This window comes from Homalodisca vitripennis, chromosome 1 (assembly GCF_021130785.1).
Source record: "Homalodisca vitripennis isolate AUS2020 chromosome 1, UT_GWSS_2.1, whole genome shotgun sequence".
NCBI lineage: Eukaryota > Metazoa > Arthropoda > Insecta > Hemiptera > Cicadellidae > Homalodisca > Homalodisca vitripennis.
The window spans coordinates 142,455,169-142,483,098 of NC_060207.1; the positions used below are offsets into that span (position 1 = coordinate 142,455,169).

The 27,930-nt window shown below is 33.3% G+C and overlaps 1 protein-coding gene across 1 annotated transcript; it reads left to right on the forward strand.

The window, feature by feature from the left end:
• The first annotated feature begins 4,114 nt into the window (after positions 1–4,114).
• On the forward strand, positions 4,115–27,845 carry LOC124372523 (armadillo repeat-containing protein gudu-like). Its single transcript, XM_046830925.1, is given in 13 exon segments — positions 4,115–4,310; positions 4,620–4,766; positions 5,581–5,693; positions 5,831–5,927; positions 15,216–15,464; positions 16,913–17,023; positions 17,114–17,338; positions 17,473–17,592; positions 17,992–18,168; positions 18,847–19,035; positions 25,467–25,544; positions 25,546–25,689; positions 27,670–27,845. Coding segments are annotated over 13 exon segments (1,953 nt in total). The 5' UTR covers positions 4,115–4,118; the 3' UTR covers positions 27,781–27,845.
• The last annotated feature ends 85 nt before the right edge of the window (positions 27,846–27,930 follow it).

Genomic DNA, 27,930 nt, shown 5'->3' on the forward strand with positions numbered 1-27,930 from the left:
GCTGGGGTAGGTTCTTATATCATTCTACATATCGCTTTAAATTCGTGTATTATTATAAATCGTATCCAATAATCACAATGATCGATCACAACGCTATAATTTGCAGTTACATGAACGTCGCTAGGAGCTGTTTGATCAATACCAAGCTGAGATACTTCCAGGCTTCAGATTGAGGTAGGCACGTGTAACCCTTTTATATATGCTCTCGTGTACCATTAATGTATACGATCAAGTAGATATAAAAATATTAATCATTCCATATATTTCTATTGTAACGCCAATTAAAGCAGTCAACGTTATATAATACCTTTCCACAAAGTATAAAAGAATAACAAAAATCTACTCTGAAAAATGTTTTATATATAAATAGTACTGATATACAAAATCAACTTAAAACACTTTTTCATGGTATACAAAACACTTTTAGTTTTTTTTTTAAACTGCACATTAGATTTAAAATATTTTAATAAAGAAGCCACGATTTGTTATTATTTCTAGATAGTATATACCAATAACTAATTGGTAATGGAAAATAAGAATTTAGACAATGCTATAATATAATATATTCTTCCATTAACTAAATGAATAGAAGTAATTTTAAAAAGCTTAAAAACATGTATTACCCGAATTCTAAATATTTTATCTTCTTATAACATTGTTCGAGTTTCCTTAAACTAAATGACGTATTTAATTACTCGTAAACACATGTTAGTTCACTTTTAAGTTAATATTAAATATTTTACGCGTTTGTATTTTCTATACATAAGTTTGTTTTTAGTTACTTAAATTTAAGTTTTTTAGTAACTTCAAATACATTTTTAAGTACTTCGTTACTGTAACACCATATGCCATGAAATCCATAAGTACTTGTAAAACAAAATAAGTACAAATGTGATTAAAATATTCAAAACTGAAATATTTAAAACCGAACAATGTTATAAGAAGATAAAATATTCGGGTAGTACATGTTTTTTAAGCTTTTTAAAATTACTTCTATTTCTTATATTACTTCTATTAAATTTCTATTTTAAGTCCATTGATATAATACTAGTAATGCAGCTGTGGTGGGAAGGGTTGGTTCAATGCGAATGTTGAGTTTAGCTTTTCATCGTCGTCGTTTTCGGATCTCCTCAGACGGACATTGACCCCCAAAAATCTGTACCTGTGTCGGATTCCTGACGCTGCACTAAGAGGAACTTGAAATGGAGCTGAACTTAATATTTACATAAAACTAGTCTTCTTCGGACTGGCGTTATATGTCTGAAACATAGGTACTTTACTAAATTTAAAATATCAAAAGTTTTAAAAGTTAAAAAATATAGTTTAGTCTGTGGTATTCACATGCACTGAAATTAATTAGCCTAAATTAACATAATCTATTATGGTGTCTATTGCGTTTTCAACATCAGTGAAAGTTCTGTTGAGTTAGGTCATAGTTCAGAGGCATTTTCCATCGTCTCGCAACATGCTAAGACGGTTAGGACAGGCGATATAGATTTCAATAACATAATAATATAAAAAATTAAAATACCCTGAAATAACATTCAAACTTATCTTAAATTAAAACTACTGTTTCTTATCCACAACAAACATACTTATTTCATTAAAATATTATTTTGTAACCTCTGCTATTATTTAAAATTCCTTAGTTTTAAAACCGTAATAACTATGAAATCATAGAAGAGAAAGTTTGCTATACAGTCCAATAAAACGTGTTCGGAAACTTACAACTATATTGAATCTTCCTCTTTCGCAGGATAACTTGATTTGGACTGACTCCCAAATTGGACCTCCAGGGACCTATAACGTGACTTGAACGACATGTACGGAACAAAATGTGCATTTGTTTTATATTGGGCTATTATTTGAATACAAACAGTTACTTCAAGTGCGGGTGAATGTTTATGATTTGTATTGGAAAATAAAACAAATATTATTATTAAATTCGATAACTTAATGGTAATAGTAAATAAAGGAAAGATTCAATTTTCTTTTATTGATATTTATTTTTACGTATTGAATCATTTGTTGACAAAAAACAAACTCTCAAAATGCTTTCACAAGCGAGCGTTAAGTCCTATTATATTATTGTTTGGTTTTACCAATCTAAATGAACCGGAGACGTGTTTTGTCGGGCGGTGCTTTCATTTAGAAGTAAAAATATTTGCTTTGTTATAGAGCAATACTTACTGACTTATGCATACCGGTACCTCTGAATTTGGTATATGATGGCCCGGAGCGATGGAGATCGCGAATTAAAATTTAAATATTTTCCTATTTTAGAACAACTATAATAATAAATAGTGGGCCCCATAAACTAGATTGGTTTAAGTTTGCTTTAATTATTAATAGAACAGCTTTCAAGTATGTATATATTAGCCAGTGATCAAATAAGCAGCCCTAGAATACCACACAGGGATGTTAGGCATAATCAAGTCTAACAGAACTGTAGACTGAACATCCTGTTTCATTTTGTGATTTCTATTATGAATTTATCTACAACGTATACTCGCTGCGTTGTTGCATAGGTACCACTGTGAAATCCCAGTTTATTTTTGAATTGTAGAAAATTCAATGATGCTTTGAGTTAATAAAGAAGATTTGAATCATTTCCCATCTTCCTCATACCTCTCATAGACCAAACGCTTCTTCAGTCCAAATGTAGGTTTTTTCAGTAGACACAAACAGCAAGGCAAAGATACCATTTCTAATTAGTCAAATGAAAGTTTTCAATTTTATTTTTCCTCTCCGTTCTAGGAGCTTCCGGACCGTTTCTTGTATGGGACTTCCATATCTCTTCCAGGCGCAGGGAATCTCAAAATCTGAATGACATAAAATGTATCAAAAGGTTCAAAGGAGTTTAGAATCCTTTATTTCATGTCTTAGTAAAAGAAACAATATAGCTTCAAGATTTCAATATTCTATAATATTTCTAAATCTGAAAAGGTAGTCCGATCTGCAAGACAAAATTTCAAAATGAAGCCGAATCTCAATCTTATTCATAGACTAGTAAATACAAAACCTTGATAAACACCTTTAAACTTGCAAAACCTGTAAAAAGAGACGCAATTAACAGGGTTCCGTAATTTTAAAAATCCAGACTTCTGAAATTTCAGAGTTATAGGAATTACAATACCGGAAACATAATAAGACACTAAAAAGTCAGATTTATATAAATAACGTGGCAGTCCACTGAAATTATTGTGTTTCATTTTATTAGTTTTCAGGGGTTCATTTTGATTTCTGCTGTAATAAATATATTATTTATTTTGAGAATCTGTATATTTCCTTTTTAATTTAGGAATCTGATTAATATTTCCTTAATTAGCGTCAAACATACAAATACGGTTAAGCCGAGTGATCCTTTAATAATGTGTGTACCATACACAGTACTACTCGTGCTTGGCCATACAATGTTGGAGACTAATCAAGTTCTTGTGTGATATTTATAGAATATAAATAAGTTAAGACTACACTACCGTGTCACTGTTTCGCACAAAAGTGTCCGGCGAATTACATGGTAATCGATCTTCAGCAACCCAAGTCCAGTAATGGTAGATTATTAGAATTCATGTTATAGATATGGTATTCTTATTGTCTCCTTGGGATAATTTTAATGAAACTTCTTGGCTATTAATTAATTTATGAGGTTTAATTCTAAAAAGTAGCCTATGGAATTAGAACTCCCTGACAATTGCTCATTGGATCAATAGCTGAAATATTTCTAAACTGGCCGGGTGGGCTGTCTTTTTGGAAATAGGGGAGCATTCATCGGCAGCCCATCAATGTCGTCCAGTATCGGTTGTCAGATAACCACTGATCCCTTGCAGACAAGGACTGCTAATTTGAGAATGGGGTGCATTTGAATATATTTTCCAAAGTTTTAAGATGAAGAATCCTGTAAATTGAGATGTTGTTGAGAAGCTAATGAAGACATTACAATAGTAGAACCTTGATTCCAATGATAATGAGTTTACTATAAGCTACTTTCAAACTCTCTTGAAACATTACTTGTTAAACTGAGTGTATCTAAAATACGCGTATTATCTACAGCCTGCTAGATGCAGTAATTGACTTAATTAATCGAAAACACTCATACTCTTACTGTAGGCTGACAGATGAGCGCCCGCGAGGACACGGTCGGAGGACCCCGTATCGTGGTTGTTCATGAGCCCGATGACGCCAGTGACAGCTCCGTGTACGAGGGCACCTCTGAGGAAGAGGACACAGCTGGAGTCTGGCAGGAGAGCAAGAGTTCGGACCTGCCCTCTGAGTACTGGCACATACAGAAGCTCGTTAAGTATATGAAGGTAATATTGGTCGTAGTAGTTACAACAACGTGAGACATACATGATATGTGAAATGATAATAAACCATTTGTAGATTTAAAAACAATTAATTATGATTAAATCACAGTTAATTATATATCAGGGTAGTTTGCAATAATTACAAGGAGAATTTTGTATTGTATATTTTATATGTATTTAAGGCTTCTCGTTTTCTACCTGTTTTCATTTCCTTTTAAAGCTCTTTCAGTTCACTCTAATGGTTTGTCACTTTTGCTGCTTTTTTCTACCCTCAGAAATTATTATAAGCTTATATATTCGTTCCCGGTCCAGGCTGGGAACCAGACTGCCACGATAGTTGCCCTGGCTTGTCTCAAAGATCATGACCTCACCACGGAGATCAACCAGATGGCCATCAGAGACATCGGAGGTCTCGAAGTTCTCATCAATCTTTTGGAAACAGACGACTTCAAATGTAAGGTCAGCTTCGTACTTTCTTTCCTCAAGTTTTATAGCAGTACTTTCCTGGATTGGTTACAGATGTAAAACTTAATCTTGTGGTAACTTTTGCAGATCAAGATGTTTAACTTATTGGGGGTTTTATATGCGGTATATTCATCTTGTTTATTTATTTCTAAGGTATTATTTGACTCATTCCTACAGTCTTCTTGCAATTTTTAAAAATTCACAAGAAGTTGTTTCCCAATAAACCCAAATTAAGTAATGTTAATTACCCTCAGAACTTGGCACCTCTAGTTTACTTCCCCCGATTATTTATTTTTAATTATCAATTTTTATATTCTCAATTTAAATGTTGGCTTCATTATGCCTTAAGGGAACATGTATTTAATGGTACAACCTTCAATCTATCGTAACTAAGTGGTTTTTCTTTTAAACCTCTTTAATAAACCAAATAGTATATTAACTTGGTTTGGGTATTTACCTGAAGGATTCACTGCTTATAAAAAATCGTTAAAACATAACTGGAACTGATAGGTAAAAATTAATAACTTTTCTAAATTCAATTCAGAGATTTTGCAATATCGGTTGGATGTTTTCTACTAGTTTATAATTACTCATGGCTTGCGAAAGAATACGGAACTGAAGAGAGATTATCAAAATTTGCTCTGCGAAGTTTTGTAACGAATTACTTATATATTTTCTAGTTTACTTTTCGAGATTACTTAAACTTTATCAATTAGAGAATAAATTTGATTCTGTTATCATAATTTTAAATCTGTTTTATAATTTCACACACAAAATTTTAAATCGTCAATTTCATCAAATTTTGTAGATGGGTGCTTTGTCGGTGCTCAGTGAAATCTCCAGTAATCTTGACATTCGCAAACATATCACAGATTTGGGAGCGGTGCCACTTCTAGTCAATCTCCTCAGTGATCCTGCAAGGTTCGTTTTTTTATCATGCTGCTAACTGTAAAAATCTAAAAAAGTTGTGTTTTCGTTGGTATATACTCTTAAAAATCTTTAATGATAAAAAAGAATAAAATATTGGCATCTCATATCTAATCTTTTATTCTTTACAGGGATCTACAAGGGCTTGCGGCTTTTACAATATCAAATGTTGCCAAGATACGAAAAGCGAGAAAGATTGTGCGAAAGTGCTCTGGACTTCCTAAACTTGTGAGTTAACCTCTTGATTTACTGAACTGAAAATATTTGTTATTCTAATTCATAGGAAGATCTGGTTCTGAATTAACTGAGGGTTTTCCTTTGAATATTTAGTATTAAGTACGATGTGTGGCACAATTTTACGAGACATGCTGAACTGAATAAATAATTCATTGTTTCCACAAGCATTTACAACTTCCTTAAATTATTGAGTATCTAATTGCGTACCATTGTTCGAAACTAACACATGGAGAAACCGAATGTAGAAAATAGTTTCATTAGTTTATTTACTGTCCACGTGGTTGTTATTGTATGGGTTGACACTCCATCAACATGTATTCTTTCCTAAGGGCTTGAAGGCTGTTCCCATGGATGAACAATTTCTGGTGGCACATTCTTAGTTTCCACACATTGTCTACAAGAAGTTACCATATCCTCAAAATGCTTTTCCGTATTTTTCCATGAACAATAACTCCACGCTAAAGACTTCATCCTTGTTTGGCCAATATGCGCTATATACAGTTCATGAAGTACATGACCTTAGACTTAAAGAAGTTACACTTATATTGGTTTAGTTTGGCATTTTTGAGTTTAAGCCTTTCAAATACAATTTTAAGTTGTTGTCAGGGCCCGATTAAGGTTTTTGGCGCCCGTAGGCTATCTTGTACTTCGCCCCCCCCCCCCCAACGGTTTCCGGCCGGCTTCCCTCTGTCAATTTTCAATAATAAAAAGTGTTCTGCTGTATAGCGGCCATATTATATTTTTGTAATAAAATTTCAACTTACTTAAATTTAAAGACCATTACAGAGAGAGACCATTTAGAGTATTAAACTTTAGGAAAAGAACAACATTCAGCAACTAACTATAAACTTTAATTATTGTTCAAAGGTCTAGGTCTAAATGATACATGTATGTATAAACTGCTATGTAATATGTTCAAATTCAACGGTTAAAAGAACTATGCTGTTTGCTGTCATTTCCTAAAAACACACAAACAAACGAACAAAAACAGCAAAATTATAGAAAGTGCAAACTTGCAAAGAGAAAGGATGCTTACTGCTGAGCATTTATTTGTATCTTTAAAATGGAATATGGTTTATTGTTGTAGACTTGTAGGTAACATTTCTTTAAAGAGAATCAAGGGTTCTTATTTACCACTGGTTTTGTAGGACATACAAAAATGTGTCCTAGCTACAGCCAAACCTTACATGAGTTTTTAAATCTTAATACATTTTTTGTAGATTACTATCATTAAATAGTCACAAAATTCAAAGTTCAGCACTTTGTAATGTTACTTTCAAAAAATCTGTAGGCTTATTTTTTTCAAAATAAATTAAAATGCATACTGTAATTTTAAGGCTGTTAAAATTATGTGAATTTTATCTCTTACTTCAGTATAAATGCTGCCATAATAATGGAGATTTTATTGTTGTCCATTTTTAATAAGAAAGCTTAGTAGCTACGTATAGCCTGTTTAATTAGCGTTTTAACTGTAAATCACTGAAAAGGATTTATAATAAATCAATGAACATAGTCAAATTGGTCATCAACTTTCTCTGGTTTATTCAAGTACATTATGTTACATAGAAATGACATTAGACTTTGGTATAACAACTTGGTGGACTTGAACATTTAAATCACAATAACAAACAATGAGCTAGAACTATAAAATTATTAGGCCTACTGTTAACAAAAGAACTTTTTATTTTCTCATTACGATATATTCCCTGATTAAAACAAAGTCTTTCTTCCGTGCTTTTGATGAGGCAAACGCATCGATCAAGTCATCAAACGGAACGAGCTGTACATAGTCACTTTCTATAAATAAGAGAGCGAGTGCCTGGAGTTTTTCTTGCCGTAGAGTCGACCTCAAATAATTCTTGACTCGAGTAAGAGCAGAAAAGGATCTTTCTCCGCTGCAATTAGACACCGCCATGCTCAAGAAGATTCGCAATGCCACTTCCACGTTCGGAAAAAGAGATTCAAGTTTTTAGGGTTTTTACATGTTTCAATAGCCTGTAGGCTTTAGTCCCGGTCGGTTTGACTTTCTTCTTTTTCCTCCATTCGGTCTGACAATACATTTTTCCTCTTCATAGAATGTATTATCATCTTTTAAAAATTTTTGAAGATACAAACACTCATCTGGAAATGAATCATCTAGGTCTGTTGAATATTCATTCATTAGCTTTGTTTGCCTTTTCCTTCAAGATTGAACTCTCAATTTTTATTCAAATTCCATAAAAAGTTGAAGGAGTCTCGTAGTGTGACATAAATTGATTTTCTCCTTGTTAGTTGCCCTAGGAGTGTATCAATTGCTTTGTAGTAACAATTTATCAGGAATGATTTCCGCCCATCAAACTCAGTGTGCCCCTCTTTGCCTTTCTCCAAAAGGGATTTTTGGTTTCTCTTTTCCTTGTAATTGTCTTGTTTGTACTCTTGAGAATTGCACATAAGCTTTGCCTCACTTTCAAAGTTAGAAAAAATTGTTCCTCATTTCTTACTTAATGAACTTAGAAAATACTCTAGGAGCTCGTACGAAAGTGCTGTCTGATCTAAGTCTCCATCTTCAGATTGAAGTCTTACACTGATGTCCATGAAACTCATGAGTACTTTATTCCAAAAACAAATCATCATGGTCATTTCCAAAGACTGGAGCTTCTCTATCAGTTGTTTGGCTTCAAGTCGTACGTCTTTTTTATTTTTCTTCGTTTGAAGTGATGTCTTGTAACGCTGCGATTATTTGTTTATATGACTTGTGCATGCTTTACTGCATCTGCTCTTGCACTCCAGCGAGTTTTCGAAAGGGTCTTGACTGTCAAACATTCTTTGTCATATTGCGACAAGAGAATTTCCCATCTGTGTGTAGATGAATGGAAAAAGTTGTACATTTGCTGTGCCAGGGCAAAATATTCAACAGAACTACTACTACTTTCTGCAGCGGTCGAACCTACTAGCTGTAACGAATGAGCTGCGCAAGGAACGTAGTGAGCAAGAGGATTTTGCTCTTTGATTCGATTTTGAAGCCCCTTGTAACACCCAGACATGTTACTTGCATTGTCGTAACTCTGACCTCTACAGTCACTGATATTTGTTCAAACTTTCAAGAGTATTTATCACAGCCTTCTCCATATCTTCCCCTTTATGGCCACAATTTGGGATGAACGTTATGAACCGCTCATTAGGTGACCCGTCAGGTGCTACAAAACGAATGACAAAAGTCAATTGATCCACATTGGAAACATCTGGAGTAGAGTCGACAATAATCGAAAAATACTTAGAATTTCTTGATATCTGACGCGATTTTGGATTTAACATTGTCAGCTAACAGAGTAATAAACTCGTTAACGATCGTGGAAGATAAGTATGAGGGCACTCCTTTACCTTTATTTCCGAAACGAGCAACATGGTCAGCCATGAAAGGATCAAACTTGCACAAAAGCTCGATACAGCCAAGGAAATTACCATTACTGGTTGACCCCAAAAATTTCATTTTCACCATAAAACGGAAGCCCTCGAGAAGTTAAATACTTAACTACTTCAACAACTCTTGACAATACTTCACTTCTACTTGATGCTGCTCAAGTAGTTTTTGCATCAATTCTCTGAGGTGCATTCATCCGGGTCAAATATTTGTTCACACATTCTCTGTGCTCTAGACTATTATCATGTTCTTGAATTTTTGTGTGAATTTTTCCAATCATTAAAGCCGCATGTAGCTAAGGCAGTCGTCCCCCCATAGAGCTTACAAGGAGCACAGTATACATAGCCAGTTGATTTGGAATAAACTAAATGAGTTCTTTTTACAATCTCTCCATTTACAAGTTTTTTGAAAAAACAAGCTTTGTTCAAATAACGGTTTTGGTCAGAATACTGCCGCTTTGATTGGGAAAAATCCCCACTGATCATTTTGATTGATGCTGTGCACTGCAAAGTATTCACGCAATGCCTCATTTACCAGGCATAAAGCGGGATCATCAAGATTTTTTTGAATCGGTTACCTCTTTATTTGCTGGTACACAATCGTTGCAACTGATGTCCCAAATCTGCTATTTGCTCGGTTGATGGTGGGTGAAGGGGACGTGTAACAGGTGCAATTTCCGTTGTGGTGTCTGAGACATCGGTAGCAGTGGCACTGGCAGGCTGCTGAATCACTTCCACTTCCACTATAACACCGCTGTCCTCACTCCACAACGTTTCGTTCAGTTCCCGTGACGACCGGCAATGTCTCAGCAGAACAACTGGGAGTTTCGGGTTTATTGAAAAAATCGTCTAGTCTATGAATTTTATTTAGAAGAGCACTTTCCCGTTCGTTACGCTCCCGGGCCCGTTTACGGTATTCGGAACCACTTGGTTTTTTACTCATAATGTAGCCTACATATGTAAAACAAGCAAACCACTGCTTCTTCTAATATTTCAGTATCAAACACTCTACTCGACTTACGAATAAATGGCAGTGTTTATAATAACGAGCAATGACACCAATTAATCACAACGAAAAGTCCAAATAATTCATAGGCCATAGGCCTAAAACAAACAGTGCAGACGAGGAGACGACTGACTGCAGCTGCAGCTACACTCTGTCTCTATCTGTCAGAGAGCGTCAGTGTTGCAAACGGCGAAGGGCGGCGGCCGGCGGCGCCCTTCGCGCGAAGCAAAATTTCCCTTTTAGTTTCCCTACCGTTACGATAATTACTATGCGTTGTCACTAATCGCTATTAATTAATTTCTTTTTCTACTTAATAGTTATTTTTAAGTAAATGGAGTAAATCTAAGGTCTAGGTGGATGTGTAAATAATGTACAAAAATGTATAGTGAAGTTTTAGACCATACCATTTTATTTACTACATATAAAAAGCACTTCATCTTGAACTCCGAAGCGCCCCCCTAAAATCGTCACCGGTCTCGCGCCTAGGCTGCAGCCTACTTAGCCTACTGGTTAATCGGGCCCTGGTTGTTGTAAGAGTTATTATGTTGTTCCTCCTTGTACAATAATGTCGTCAAAGAAGCATTGTACCCCTTCTAAACTAAGCCGTGTTTATCCTTGAATGAAACGTCCACGAAAGTAACTCCTCTTGGCCGAATGAGTTCACCAGTGTAGGTGCGAAGTTACACATCTTTTCTGAATAGCGTCTTATAATTTGAAAGTTGGGAATGTTTCTGAGCGCTGTTCCTGTGTCTACTTCCATTTCTAGGGATCATTCATTTATCATTCTTTGGAGATTACGATAAATGAACACCGCAAAGTTCTTTGTTCTGAGTAACGTATGCCAGTTCCTCTGTTTGTTTTGCTTCCTACTTTGATTTTTGTAGACATACACGAGATAAGTGACCTACTTTATGGCATACATTGCAGGTAGAAGCTTTGAACTTGCACTGATGTGCTCTATGAGAGTTATCCACACACATATAACACTTGTTCTTGAGATTTTGAAAGATCAGTAATTATTGTCATCTTTTGGGATTAAATTTAGCAGTAACTTGAATCCGTTCGTTGTTCTTAGTCGAATTAAATACTAAGCGAATTTCAGTTATACGCTCAATAGAGCGTAATAACAGCGTTCTCACCTTTCGAAAGTCAAATTGTAGCTGCTTGTTCTCCAACATCTTTAAAAGGCCAAACTTGTTGTTCCTACAGCAACTTGATGCGAATACAAGTGTCATTAAGTCTTCTGATAAACTGCTTGCGTAACAGAATTAATACAGGTTTATTACATTTACTAAAATTAAATTCACAATGTATTATAAGTTTCTTGAGGATTGTTGTATATATCTTGAACAGATCCATTGGGGTGTTGTGTGCGTCTAATAAAACTATTAGTCCGGTAAAAATAAGGATGCAACCTCGGAATGAAAGATAATAAGCTAAAAATTTGCATACGTCTTTATTTTGATGGTTATAAAAACTTACCTCAAAAGTCTCATATAATCACGTGTACGCGTCTTTAGATATTTAAGGTCAAAGTTCATGAAAATCAGTTTTTTTTGCAAATATCTCGTTTACCTTACGCTAAATGACTTTGAAGGTGGTTAGAGAAATTGTGTAGAACGGAAAATTCTCTTCAACTTTTGTCTGAAGTAATTTTATGTACGTTCAACCCTTTTTGAGATACAGCGCATAGAGTACGGGACCGCTTAACCTGTATATACGGCATACGGTAATGCGAGGTCAGCCAGTAGAATACAATAAATAAATGAGTTATATTGCTATTTATTCACTACCTATTATTATTATTATTATTACTTTAATACTATTATTATTTTTAACATTAATTATCATTATTTTTAGCATTATTATCATTATTATTAATATATATTAATGTTAATGTAATATACCATATTTATAGATATTAATTATGAATGATGTATTCTCTGAATAATACATATTTTATTTTTACCAAACATACAATATTAAAAGAAATATTTCAAATGAAGTTTAATTATATATTTATGTATTGATCCAAATAATCAATTTATTAAAATTAAAAATATAAAATTTAGTTTTTCATGATTAATGATTAATATTTTTGTTTTTTTAATTTTCTTCTTGTTCATCGTCTTCTTCTTCTTCTTCTTCCTCTGGCTGTTCAATATCGGATTCATTATCATCATTCTCGTTTTACTAAATTATCAGAATAGAAAGATTCAAGAATATCAGGTGCATATTCACTTTCTTCATTGAAAACCATCTGAAGTTGATGAATCGTTGAGGCATGATTGTCCATTACACTGCCCACAAATTAAAGTGCATCACAATCCTGATTTCCTGCATCCGCAATTAGAACCACAAACCTTTCTTGCAATTGCAAAATATTGTATTCAGCAGTTCATCTGGTGCTGGTGGTAATAATGTTGTTTATTGGTTCCAGGAGTTCATTTTGTAGTACCCAGCCGAATTCCTGGCATTTGGGTTTGATAATAGACACGAAGGATATGCTGACGAGCTGCTGTACTTAAAGGAGGAAGACTTGATAACTGCACTGTTTTGTTTGAGTCTTGTTGATTTGATGAACTGGGTGTATCGAAAAGAGTCTATATCGTCTTCTGATTTCCGGAGAGCATTATACGTTGCTAAGAAAATACGTACTCCATTTTCAAATCATTCTTGTACAGAGCAGTTTTTTTTGTTTAAATAGTTCAGCTGATTGATTTAAATCGTGATGTTTTTTCGAACATTTTAATAAACGATATTTTACCTTTTTTATAAAGCGCAGAAGTCGTATCACATCCACTAAATGCGTGTAAAAATAATATGTGTTTCTTAGAATGAGGGTATTTATCAAAAACTTTTCGTTCTATCACGCACGTCCTATCAAGATAACTAGCAAATTCAGTATCTTCGCCTACAATGACAGAAGTTTTTTTAAGTTCAGACTCCAGCGTCTACAATAGCTGTTTCTTCAATGAGAACATCAGCATCATCTCTGGCTTGTTTTGTAGTGATATTAACAGTTTTTTAATTTGTTGATAAGCATGTCTATAAATATTTCTTATTAGATATATTCGATAAAACTTTTTCTTAGCTGATTGGCACCTCCATTGTTTTCATCAAAGCTGAGTTCGTAAGATTTTGAAACACCAGCAGTTTTTTCTTAATTGTTCCATTGCTTTAATGTTTTTAGTGTAGTCTGAGTAACCATCAAATACAACAACGATACTTGACCCATAATGTGTTTGTAAATATTTGACGTATTTATTCAAAATATCATAGGTAGTATCATCTTTATTCCATACAACGCGATGCAAGACAAAACACCATCGATGATAGGCTATATGTTGTAGTGGTTTCGTATCAGTATATTAAATAATAAATATTTTTAATAATAATGATAATAATGTTAAAAATAATAATAGTATTAAGTAATAATAATAATAATAGGTAGTGAATAAATAACAATATAACTCATTTATTTATTGTATTCTACTGGCTGACCTCGCATTACCGTATGCCGTATATACAGGTAAGCGGTCATCCGTACTCTATGCGCTGTATCTCAAAAAGGGTTGAACGTACATAAAATTACTTCAGACAAAAGTTGAAGAGAATTTTCCGTTCTACAATTTCTCTAACCACCTTCAAAGTCATTTTAGCGTAAGGTAAACGAGATATTTGCAAAAAACTGATTTTCATGAACTTTGACCTTAAATATCTAAAGACGCGTTACACGTGATTATATGAGACTTTTGAGGTAAGTTTTTATACCATCAAAATAAGACGTATGCAAATTTTTTAGCGCTTATTATCTTTCATTCCGAGGTTGCATCCTTATTTTGCCTTATTTTACTGAGTTTATATGTTTTCTAGCTCATATGATTAATTTATGATCAATATAAACTGTCAGTATTTCAATTATTTCGCTATAGGTTTTGCATACAGAACTGTCAAATATACATACATTATACATTTGTTCGTGAATTTTAGGTGTCAGTGCCTGAAGTAGAGATCAACTTTTAATTTTGGTCTGTATTACCTCTGAGACATATGAACACTTCGAAACGGGGTATGAAGTTAGTGTCTCTTCAGGGGAATACGGTTTAAGAGTAATAGTAGGAATATTAGGTGTAGCACATGTAGAAGCACTTGGGTATGATTAACTTAAAGCTGCATTCTTCTTCTTTTGTGATTCTCAGAAGTCATTTATGGGTCCATAAATATCTTCTAGTTGTCAACGAATCTAAAGCCACCCTCAAGATCATCAGAATCAACAGAAGACTAACTTTTACTGTGTAATGTTTGATTCTGTCAATTTAGTTTCTGAGTTGTGTACCTTTTCAAATTTTCCTCTGACATTTATAGGTCTAAATGTGATCATGTGATCATAATAGCGATAAATTTGGTAGCAATAAAACAGATGGTAACAGTTATAAAGGATTATAAAATTATTATTTATTCTATTGTATAAAGGACCCATTTCTGGATCATTACAAAACTATAAAAGGGATTATGTAAACATGTAAACATTTTAATAAACCCATGCCAAAATCTGTTAAAACTCTGAATCGTATTAACTTTAGTTCATCATATAATATATAATGTATACTTATAAACTAGCCTACCATACAGTTACTGATATTTCCGGTCCACCTTTTTTATATTGGTAGAGACATTATAATCATATCATTGTTGGTTGAAAAGCACAAAATCAGACAAACGAAAAGTCTTGTAGGGACAGTGTTTCACAGAATTTCACCTCTAATAGCATCTTTCTTTGCCCTCTTCTTAGAAACAGAGCCAAGCTTTAAGTTGAAATCTACTAAATGGGGATTTGTTCTGGAAACTGTAATATGCTTCCTACCTGCCAGGTAGACTTGTTGGACGTGAAGCCTTCACTGTTGCTGACACCAATATCCCAGTTGGAGCAGGATGATCGGAAGCGGATAGATGTCGTTCACGGGAGTGCAAAGGCTATCTGGAGTCTGTCGCAGTCCAACAAGAACAAGGAGGCTATGAGGCGTACCGGCTGTATCAAGTTGTTAGCCCGTCTGCTGCAGTCTGTCCATGAGGAGATCGTGGTCTTCACCGTTGGCACGATCCAGCAATGTGCCTCTCAGGTCAACTACCATAATATATAAAGATGTTTTCACTTTTCTAGACAACGCACGGATATTTACTTTAAACAAATAATTGGTTCAAAAAGAAAATCTTTATGCGATCTGAAATATTAGCGTAATTTAAAAAACTAATTCCATCACCTTCATTTTAATTTTATCACGAACATATATTTTTTAATTTCAATCTTTTATTTATTTATTTCCTTCCAACGGTCAAAAGACCAATTCACAATCAAAATAATTTCATTTCATGTACAAGATAACTATATTAAATTAAACATAAAGGGTCAAGCCAAACATGCAACTGGACTGCGTAACTTAAGGTAAGAGACAAGCTTAATCTTGCTTTTTACTCTTTTGAAAGTCAATGGATGAACAACCATTTCCAATTTAATCTTATCTTGCAATAAAAATATCTCAGATTAACAGATTGTCAACAATCTGTACCTACGAGTTGATAACTCATATAGTTGATAACTCTAGTTGTATAAATAACTAGCTCTTAATAAATAAAGACGTTATTCATTTACTCTGTTGTTCATAGAAACTGATATTTCTGTAATCAGGCAATTATTTATTAAGACTGTTCTCGTCTATACATACTCTCATAAAGATGCTGTTCTCACCCCTTTTGTTTACAGTTACCCTACAAGAAACGCTGTGAGTGTGGGCTTGCAGGTCCCTTTCATCAACCTTACTAACGCTTACTAGGTCGCATACTATACAGACTCCTGCCCTCAGTGATAAGGGACCTGCAGGGCGAGCCTGTCAGGGCTTCAAGTGGCTGGTCACTGCCTGACCGTATGACCAGTCCGGAAGGTGCTGAGTTCCTCCTCACTCCACTTACCGCTACCAATGCATACAAATAATTCGTTGCGATAACTAACATTACCGATACAGTTATCAACTTCCACTCATTACTAACACCCATGTAGCTTAATCTGTGCGATAATTTATTTTTGGTTTGTCCATTGACATAATATATTTCTCACTATGTTTTATTTTAATTCGTTCTAATACTTAATACATATTATAAAATTTAAAAAAAGAAATTAAGTTCATTTTTGTAGTGTTGTTTTAAAATAAAATTTTATTTTTTAATTTATGTATAAACTGTTAAGTTTTTATTTTGTACTTCATTTGTTTTTTATTTATATACACCATGTCTTATTTTATTATTCATGTGGTTTGTATTGGTTTGTACCAGTCTACGTTGGAACTGGACAGCACACACAGACATTGGTGCACGTGCTGTCAATGTTCATATCTTTTATAATTATGTAGACCTTTTGGAAATATCTTAAAAGTAAATTTATTTGAGTTCGATTTTAGTGATCCTCCATAACGTCTAGTGATTCCAACAAGTATGGTAAGACACTAATTAAGTACTAGGACAAATCAACTGTCAATATTATTATCTAAAATATAAACTAATTATCCTGTTTCAGAGTAAGTACCAGTTGGCCATCCAGGCAGAAGGGATGATCGGAGACATGGTGAGGTACCTGTCCAGCCCTAACATCGAGCTCAAGAAACACTGCGCGTCTGCCATATTTAAGGTGTTTTTCTCTTCTCACCGTAGTGGTAGAACCTAGGCTCTTCTTAAATTCTCCTGTTCCTTAATCGCTTCACCATGCACGCTTGCACAGTGCGCGGAAGACAGCGTGACGCGTGACATGGTGCGTCAACACGGAGGTTTGGACCCCTTGGTTGCCATCATCAAGGACGAAGACGTGCATCTCAACAAGCCACTACTGGCCGCTGCCACCGGGGCCATCTGGAAGTGCGCCATCAGCATCGAGAACGTGAGAAGACTCGATGATCTCAACACCGTCAACATTCTGGTGGGCCTGCTCTCTGATGAGGATGAGGAGGTTAGTATGCTTGTCAGTTAATTCTAATATAATGCATACAATAGAGATTCACTAATGAAAAAACAATTATTCAATCGGACATCAGAACATCTTTGATACATATTTCAACTGTACAACAATCAATGCTGTTGCAGGTGTTGACCAACATAGTTGGTGCTCTGGCACAGTGCGCTAAACTGGGGCATAATAGAGAAGCCATACGCCTGGCAGGTGGAATCCAACCGCTTGTTATGCTTCTCAACTTGGCCAATCAGGTATAACAAAGTTTCCCAATGCAATGAGACATCCGTATTCGTTCAGTCTATAATGTATCTGGAGCATTCATTTAGTAAAAGGATTTACTTTCTTCACTTCATAATTGTTATTATAGCTATTTTGATAATTTTCTTAGTGTAATATTTACTATAAACTTTAAATTTTCAGCACAAAACATCAGTTTATACTATATAAATTCCATGTATTTGTTGGTTATTTTTACTTCCACTTCCAATTCATTTATTCTCGGGTCTTGAAAATCCAGAGAACTAACTTATTTCTATATGTTTTACAGTTTGTTATTTTCATAATTTCTTCACATCCTCCACAGCCTAGAACATTTGTAATGAGAGAGCAACTCTGATCCTAATCTCAAAGTCTGCCTCTACATTCCTCAGGCGCTGCTAGAAAATGTTGCAAAGTGTCTGGGAGAATGCGCCCACCAGGCTGACTGTTTGTCTGAGATGGAAAAGATGGACGCTATCCGACTGTTCTGGTCACTTTTGAAAAACCCTTCGCCCAAGGTCCAAGCTAATGCTGCCTGGGCCCTAGTCCCCTGTATAGAGCATGCTAAGGTTAGTAAATTCAATTACTATATTGTACTAGTTTCAAATCACTGCTCACAAATGGGATAGTATTAAGCAAAACAAATTCAAGCTAGTATAAAATTTTATAATTTTAAAAAACCATTTTGGATTTGTTTTTTTATTTAATTGTTGGTTAACAATAGATGAATATGTCCTTTTATGTATTATATAGTTAGTCACGATATATTAAAAACTTATGGTTTTAGTTCCGTACATTTATATGGTAATACATAGAACTTGCCAACTTCATTGAATTTTGGTTGGCTTTCATCAAACCTTTCAAACCTTAATATGGGTCTTGCCACATACTTTGTCACAGACCAGCCTTCGGTATAACTCAGCGTCCAATGACCTTTAGACCACTCCTTCATTCTGATATAGTGTTCTATAGTTCTGATATGTGAACATTATTTGTAATTCACGGAAACACTCATATGCTGCCAGGTCATTTTAATATTGGTAAAGAAACAAATTGTGTTAAAATTGGTTTATTTTCGATTGGTTTATAATAAAATATATCCATCAAACTGTGCTAAAATTCTTTTTAAATGTGTAGGATGGCTGAAATTGATTGTGAGTATTGGCCTGTGTTTGTGTGAGTAAAGACCGTGAGAACCTTGCCGTCATCACGGACCATGGTGTGCTCATGCTAACTCTATGTTCTAGGATTCTGGAGAGATTGTACGGAGTTTTGTGGGAGGGCTGGAATTGATCGTGAACCTCTTGCAGTCGGAAGACGTGCGAGTGTTAGCCTGTGTTTGTGCTGCTCTCGCTAATGTCGCCAAAGACCGTGAGAACCTTGCAGTCATCACGGACCATGGTGTGGTGCCAATGTTGGCCAGGCTGGTCCTCACTGTGAGTTTTACCCGAATTACATACCACCACAAGAACTATATTTAACCCCACTACAATTCTCAATTCCTATTCTTTTTCTTATAAATTAAACCGACGATTCTTCTTATTGATCTAATCGTTATAGTTTCTATAAATCATGCAGATCTAATAGACAACAGTGATAGCAACATTCTGATTGTAAAATATTTAGTATTATTACTGATTTTACTTATTCTTTTGAAACTTAGTGAGTAATATTTAATAATAAAATGCCAGTGTATTCTTCTTTCTCTGTCTGTAATAGAATATTTTGGTTTTGTAGAGTCGCCTGAGTGAATGTTCAAAAATGCATTTGTAACCAATTTATGGAATTACACGGTCATTTTAGACTGGTGGATTTCTTCTATGACATTTTCATCGCACCAGAAAAACAAAAGTATGTGTCTGTAGAAACACCCTGCATTGATAGAAGATTAGAAATAATAAAAAACTGAATGCAGTACAAACTGTTGAATAAATCATCAGCCACTAAATTAAATGTTAATTTTAATAATTAACTTGACAGTCTCAATATCAAAATTAAATGGGACAGTACTGATTACTGGTAATTTCTTAATTAATTAATAATTAAGGAGGATTACAGTATAACTGCTGTTAATCAGCCATTACTTTTACAAGAACTATGATTGCAAAGTTGATTTTATTCAGAATTTAAGTGTTCCTAAATCTTTAAAATGTGTTAGTTTGTGCTTCACAATTCTTTATTAGTTTCTTTCAAACGTTGAGTTGTTAATTATTAAAGATCACTTCAGATTTGTATTACTAAAAATATAACATACCTTCTTGCATTGCTTACTTGTCAAATGTGTTATTGTGCTTTATTTCAGGACAAATATTTACAACACTTATAATTTTCAACCCCAGAGAAGTATAATGATATGTTGCCAACTTTTAAAAATAAATATTTTAATTTTTAAATAAATTTATTCTCAAACTACCATGTATATATTGAAGAAAGCAGCTCTCGAAATTGGGAATTCTTAATTTTGTGTGATTTCTTCCTAATTAAATGGTATTTATTTCATCTAAGTAATAAGAATCAGCCTCAGAACTGATACGATGGGCTTTGTCAATACAGTGCAAATATTTAATTATGATATTCTCTAAAGAATACCTAATTTCTGAGAGTCACATGTTAAATTAATCGTATTAATCTGGTGATAAATCATTCTGATAAATAGAATGTATTAGTTGTCCACCACTAGAATGCACTAGTGTCTAGCACACTACAGCTAGCTGCTTTCTGTCAAGCTTTCCGTGCGCCAACAGTGCGAACCCAGAGAAGATAGCAAGAACACAAACAAGTCCTCGGACAGCGATAGTGAGGTGAAGAACTTTCAGCATCCTTCTCGCTTCTATAACCTCTTTCACTCTCGCTTCATGCACGCATGCTATGTCTAAGGTGATTGGAAAACTATTGGCATCGTCTAATACAGATATTTTGACATTCAACATAACTAAACATCAAACACTTTTATGCCTTTATTGTTGGTCATAGATTTGTGTTTAATATCTTATTTAAAGATATAATTAACACGCATCAAACTTTTACTCTTGTAAAGTGTATATATTTTCAATATATAAACAAAGAAGTATGAAGTAAGTTTGAGATTTTTATGAATAACCAAAATTTACCAAACAAATACAAATTGTTTGAATGCGCATCAATTTTCTTTAAAATGGGACATCTCTCACAATTCTAATATTACAAAAAAGGCGTAACAATGTTTTAGGTTTGATCTTTTTTATAGGGCTAAACTTAAGACGGAAGCAAGTGACAGATCACCTTCAACCTCTGTGAAACTCTTAACTCATAAATTCTAGGGGGAAATTTGGTACTTAGCAAAAGGGCAGCAAAGTTACAGACATCAATAACTGACACATGTACTTGTAGATATTGGTTATACATAGCTGGATTGTATGAATGTATGCTGTATGATGAATTCTCTCGATTCCTTTTACGCTCCATTGTATCGGTTTATTTTAATTGTAGTTGGTCTCGATAGGCAATACATGGATATTTGACGAGTGAACACATCGTTTATAATACAACACCTTACGCTCAGTGTAGTTGTATTAAATTGTAATCTTTATTGTTATTTTCTACAGATTCACCATAAAAATAAAGCTGATTAAATTTGAAAACATTAGCTCCATTTGCATTTCCCCCTTATTTATGTACAGAAAAGGAGAAAATGAGAAAGTCCCAGATGGAACATAAGCTCATGGATAGCATTTCAAGATGTCTGTCTTTCGTCAGTCGCATAAAGAAGCATAAGACGCTAGGATCACAGACAGAGTATCCATTTGGATACACGCGTATAATCCACCCGTGCCCAACGAATGTAAACCAAAATCGACTTCAGGGATTTATATATTGAGTAGTACAGCGTGCCTTTCCAGATGGGTATTGGGATTATGTATGAGAATTACCTTAAAAATAAGAATGAAAACTACTACAACAATATTAAACCACATTGTAAAACTAAATTACTGTTACAATAAATAGCTAAATTGCTGTATTGTTTTGTTACAAAGATTATTTATGGGATGGGAATTTTTTATTAGCATTTTGAATCCTGGCATTTTTTAACAGTCAGACATAGACCAAAATTTTTAATACGAGTAGATACAAAACCTATTTAATTAATGGAGGCCATTAATGGGATCTGAATTCCGTATACTTTGTTATTTAAAACTTTTGAGTTTTAGGCTGCTGAGTATCCCTAAAATTTGAGCATTTTTTAATTTGGAAAACCGAATTTCAAGTATTCTTACCAAATATTTTCTGAAACATAGTCAATAATAATAAGGATCAAAAAATGTTACTCTCCCTAGTATTAGTGAGAATACACAATACTTAATTTTAAATCTCTTCTTAAATAATTTGGCACACGCTGTAAATACAGTTTATGATCATTAAGTTTTATTTTGCCAAAATGTTCTTTAGAAGTATATATGACAAAACATGTTTGTATTTATATTTTTTTCAAAATCACAACCACCCTCTAATATGGGCCACTTTGGGGCATTTTTCAAAGTTGAAAATAACATTTTTGATTACCCCCAGGTTGAATTATTAGGTATAGAGAAAGAAAGCATCTAAAGTTACTTGGTATAATGAATGTACATAATGTTCAGTTTGTCAGCCTTATCTAGTATTTGCATAAAGGTCAGTTTGGACACTAAACATTTGACAGCAGAGAAATAACCTTTAAAATTAATAATCTCAATAACAGTTGTATTCATATGCTGTATGTATTATATTCATATTAATGAGATATCCTAATAGTTCACTTGTTTTAAATTTTGTTTATACCAATCAAGCTTTCTTCTGATATTTTTTATTTCACAATATTGATTTTTATCTCAAATTTGATGTTTAAAATATTTCTAGGTTGCCAATACCTTTTCAATGTATATATTTTTAGGATTTTTTGTTTGTTGAGTACTTCATTTCTAATTATTATCTAACCTTATTCAATTGTATACGCCTCATCGGACACCACGTAAGAATATCACTTCAAATGTTTTGTTTCTTAATCTTATGTAAACTCGTATATGCATTATGACTATAAGCACTGCATTTTTATGAATGTACCTTTCTGTATATTAATCAAGTTTTAATATAAGTTTTGTTTAGTACTGTTAGAATACTAGTTCATACAGCTTTTTGTCTAGTGATTTTGTATGTAGCAGCTCCTTTTCATATTACAATATTCGTAACTTACTAGCATTTTAAGCACGTAAAAATAGCTATTTAAACTAGCTTTTTACACTGAGTGGAAACATGTGTATAGTTGATGATATCTTATACCTTTCATTATTTCATGAGCGTTGCTATGAGGTAATAAACTTACAGCAGTTTGAAAAATAACTCATTGCAGACTATTTAAAAGAATTAAAACATTTTCCACAAAATGAGAAGCTAAAATGTCAACTTCTCATATACAAATAACAGTCAATGATAATTAATTGCCTTTATTAAAGAAATTTACACCTGTACAAAACTTAAGTGAATACCAGAATCCTAAAAAAGTAATCCAGTTATTTCTTTTTTTTCTAGTGAAACTATATGTCTTTTTAAACACAGTAACGGAAATCATTCAAAATTACTAGTTATTTTTCAAAATTTAATGCAATGCTTTTGATTCAAATTATAGTACTTTTAAAAATTTAGTTCACATATTAAACTGAGAATATATTTTTAACTGATTCAAAATCTGATCTAAGGATTTATTTTTATCTGGAGAGGAAGAATGATTCACAACACAACAAGTTTTCTTTGATACTGCAGACACTCCCACTCGTAGTAGGCTGTTTGGTAAAAAATTTGTATAGCCAATATTCACGTATATTTACTATGACCTAATAGCACAATGTTTCATAGTTATTGCTAAAATAATACAAAATAACAAACACCAGTTATTGTTCATGATACACCAGAATAAATCAGAATTCTCAGATACTTGGGAGGACTGATGCTACTAGATATAGAAAGAAATTCACTTCTCTACCTTTGAATGAATACAGTTGCTACTAACCCTGTTCGAAATGAAACATGACATCATTGGCTTAGATTTACAGGCCATGAGTTTACATAGAGTACTGATGTATGAACTGATGTAGATGTGCAGTAAAGCAGGGTACATACACTGCACATCGTGTTTACCCAACTCAGTTATTACTTGATACAGTTGTTATTTGGCATTTTCTCTTCTAGAAACATTTGGTTTAGTCCCTCAAGCTAAGCTGTATTATATGTTACAAATAACATTATCTGAATTTATGCAGCTCAAAGAAATTAATTAATCGTACAGTCTATCTACTGCAAATTATTTACATTTTTAATTGTAGGATTAAGAATTTAACAGCTCCATATTTAATTGCAAAATGCCTTAAACACTTCCACCACCACCTTCAGGCACATCATTCAAGGCCATAAAAGCTTCCATTCCACTCCTGAAACAATTTTTTATCTCAGTATCCTTAGAATGCCTGACACTGAGAACGACTATTCTAATAAATTATTTATCTAATAATCCTCAGAACTTTATCTTGACACCAAGAACCACATTTGCCTTACTTTGACTGCTATATTATGAAAATAGTTGATGATCTCTTGATAACCAAGACAACCATCACATTTTGATAACCAATTATTTTTAGATGATGGATTCATTAAACTTATAAAGGAGAACATTTACACTAAACTAACAATTTAGGTGACCAGTAGTACAGAATAGTCTTCTATATCATTTTTGGAAGCACACACGATTCTCCATCATAGCTCAGTCTCACTCTATCCCTTGAGCACATAATCTACTAGGTTCTGAGCACGACCCCTTAAAAGTTGTTTAGGACTGCTCATGCACTCAGGTACATACATCCACTTTGCTTGATTATACTTCCTTGGTCCCAAACAGCAAATAATAAAATCTTATCTAAAAAAAAACTTTCCAACCCACTTCATAAAATTAGGATTTCATGGTTCTGAAAACTTGTTCAAAACTGCAAGTGCAATGACAAGCACATTTCATGTAGCTTTATGGTCTAATTAGTTACTGAGATCTTTAGGCTTAACACATTTAATTTATTAATCATAGCTTTTTTTTTTTTTTTTTTTTTTTTTTTTTTTTTTTTTTTTTTTTTTGACATGTCTCGAGGTAGTTTTAGGTTTGAGGTTGAGGTTTGTTATTACAAATATATTTGTAATACAAATGACAGGGTGGAAGTGTGAGGAAGGTGAATTAGGAGTGTGCAGACTAAGATATGGTTATTTTTTACTTCAATGCACAAATATTTACCTCTTTTTCTTGTTGTGCTTGGGAAAAGCAGACTTTTTTTCAACTACAATGTTTATTAAATATTATACTGTAATTTAAATGAACAAAATATTTGAGTGTTAAAAATAGAAAATTATATAATAAGAAATGCAATATAGAATTATATCTAGTTATCATACTTTTAATGAAAAATCTGTGATTAAAATTACTTAAGAATATCAATTTTTGTTAATTTTTGACAGTTCAGAATCATATATAACCTGAATGCTCACTGCTATTACTTTATATGAATTACAGATTTGCTTCTTGACATTTAAATTTTGTATTTGGCTACAGCTTTCATTGTGCTTCTAAGACCATTATTGAAAACAAATTATAACATTGATGTTCATGATTAATGTAATAGTTGGTATTTTGGATAGGACAGATCCTCAAAATCAATTTTTCAGCTTACTAGATTTACTTTAAGTTCTCACGCAATTTATTTAAAAACAAGAGATGATATTCTAATCTCCTGTCATATCATCAACAAACATAAATAAAACAGTTCTAGCATTAAAAATTACTCAGTGAAGGCAAAACAAATGCAAGAAAATGCTCCTACAGGAAGATGATACACTTAGAGAACATCTGGCCTCAGCAATAGCGAACTGCTGTAGTTGGAGCAACAACTGTTATGAGTTCGGGCCGCCTGGGAGCCGTCACTCCACTGGTCGGGTACATGATGTCCAAGGAACGCAGGGTCCACCGAACAACTGCCCTGGCGCTGTGCCAGCTCAGCCAGGACCCCTTCAACTGTGTCACCCTACACCAGAGTGGGGTAGTGCCGGTGAGTTCTGGGTAACGTGGCCATGACTTGCAGAGAGAGGATTCTCTTCAAAACATCTTTAAAGGGGGTTTTCCAGGTTCTGATTAAGGCCAAAAAATATTGATCATCTTAGTTTGCTATCTTTGTAATTTCATGTATATCCCTGGCTGATCCTTATGTCTACATAATATAGATCCGAATGCATTCATATGTCAAATATTACTTGAGAAGGAAGGATATATAGATAAAAGGATAAACGTCATAGTTGCAATGAGAAAGAATAAAAGACATGTTAGAAGCTTAGTAAAAATTATATCAAAGCCATAACAGAAGTCGATAAAATTATCTAAGTAGTAAATAAACATGAAGTTTGGTGAGAAACATGGAATTTCTATTTCATTGTAAGGTTTTTGTGTCAGAAATATGGTCTCACCCTGATCCTTGGCTAATAAAGCTTTGGAATTTGAACATTATATTAGTTATACTATAATCGTTAAATTTGGTAATTGTGCAGAATACTTATTGGCTATTAGTATACATACAGATTTTGATTGAAGGATAAAAAAAGGAAAGAAAAAACTAAGACATACTTTAGGGTTCAAAATCCAGAGTTGGACAGTATAAATATGTACAGGTTGTAAAATAATGTTTTTATTCCATGAAAGATGAGAAACTTAAGGTTTAAAATGTAATAAATGTGTTAAATAATAGGCATAACTCAATCCGTTGTTTTTATTCAAAATGTTCAGGCTATTTCTACCAAACTAAAATATTTCAGCAGTAGAGATTGTAAGCGGCAATATTTAAGTTGTTATTAACAAAGAACAGTGCTTTAAAAATTTGCAATTCATGTGTAAGTTACAAAATAGAACATTGTAAATATATAATATTTTTCAAATGGCAATACAAATCTTGACAAAATATGAGTGCAGATAGAGAAAATCAAATGCAGTTTAGTTATAAAAATAAATTTTCATATTTGTAAAGATTTTCAAGGAAGGCAATACAAAAATGGACTGTTTGGCAGGGACTTGCACAAAAGATTCATCAGGGATAGGGCTGGTGTATCTATAGATAGATACACAGTTCTATCACTTATTATAAAACCAAGCAAGCATCAAAACATTTTTAATTGATCATCGTAAGCTATGAACTATTATAGTTATATATTTGAATATTCTTATGACTCTTCAAAGAAAACAGTATCTAATGTGAGAGTTCAGTCATTACATGATGTTATTCCTTCACCCAGTAAGTTACAAAGTTTCTAAAAAAATATCTTATGGAAAAAGGATTCACTGAAATTATATGCTTTATTTCAATGAAATAGTTTTTGTTGTTCAAAGCTTCATTTAATTTATTATCATACATTTTACATAGTTATGGCTTTACCAAGAAAACATGACTTGTCAGCAGGTTTAACAATGTAACCTGATACAGAAAAACACATAATTGCTTCTTCATTAATTAAAAAGTAGACAGTTTTAAAGATTTATATTCCTAATAGATTTTTGTGGCTAATCAAGTGATTTAAAACTAAAACTAAAAACTATAATTATTTGTATTTATTAAGTATTTGTTATTTTTAGAGGAATATGAATTAATAATATAGATTAAAATAGCTTAAAAACAAAAATAGAAATAGAAAATTATATTAAACAAGAACTAACTAGACAATATACCAATATAAATAGAATTGTTATTTAATTATTCAAAGTAGTAATAAATGAATGCAACACAAGATACTCAACAATAATGAGAGCAATCAATAGGCTACAAGATGAGGCTATTGCGTGCGTGCGTGCGTGTGTGTGTGTGTGTGTGTGTGTGTGTGTGTGTGTGTGTGTGAGAGAGAGAGAGAGAGAGAGAGAGAGAGAGAGAGAGTGCACTGTAATGTAAGCCATTGAACTGTGAAGATGTAATGTACGTATATTGATGTAATTGTGCAACGTGTGAAATTAAACCATAATTAATTATTTCATTGTTTATATGATCCAACAGTACTTGCTGAAGACTATTGGCTCCCCAGACGAAGTGCTACAAGAAGCTTCAGCGGGGTGTCTGAGCAACATAAGGAAGTTAGCTTTGGCCTCAGACAGAGCGAAATATTGATATTACTTACTTTCTCATCTGTTTCTTGTTTCTGTTCAAATAAGAATTTATTTTATGATAGCAAACTTGATTTTTCAATTTGCTACCCCACATATTTAACTTACAGAAGAGGGATGACCTGATAGAACAATTACATTAATCAGGTATGCT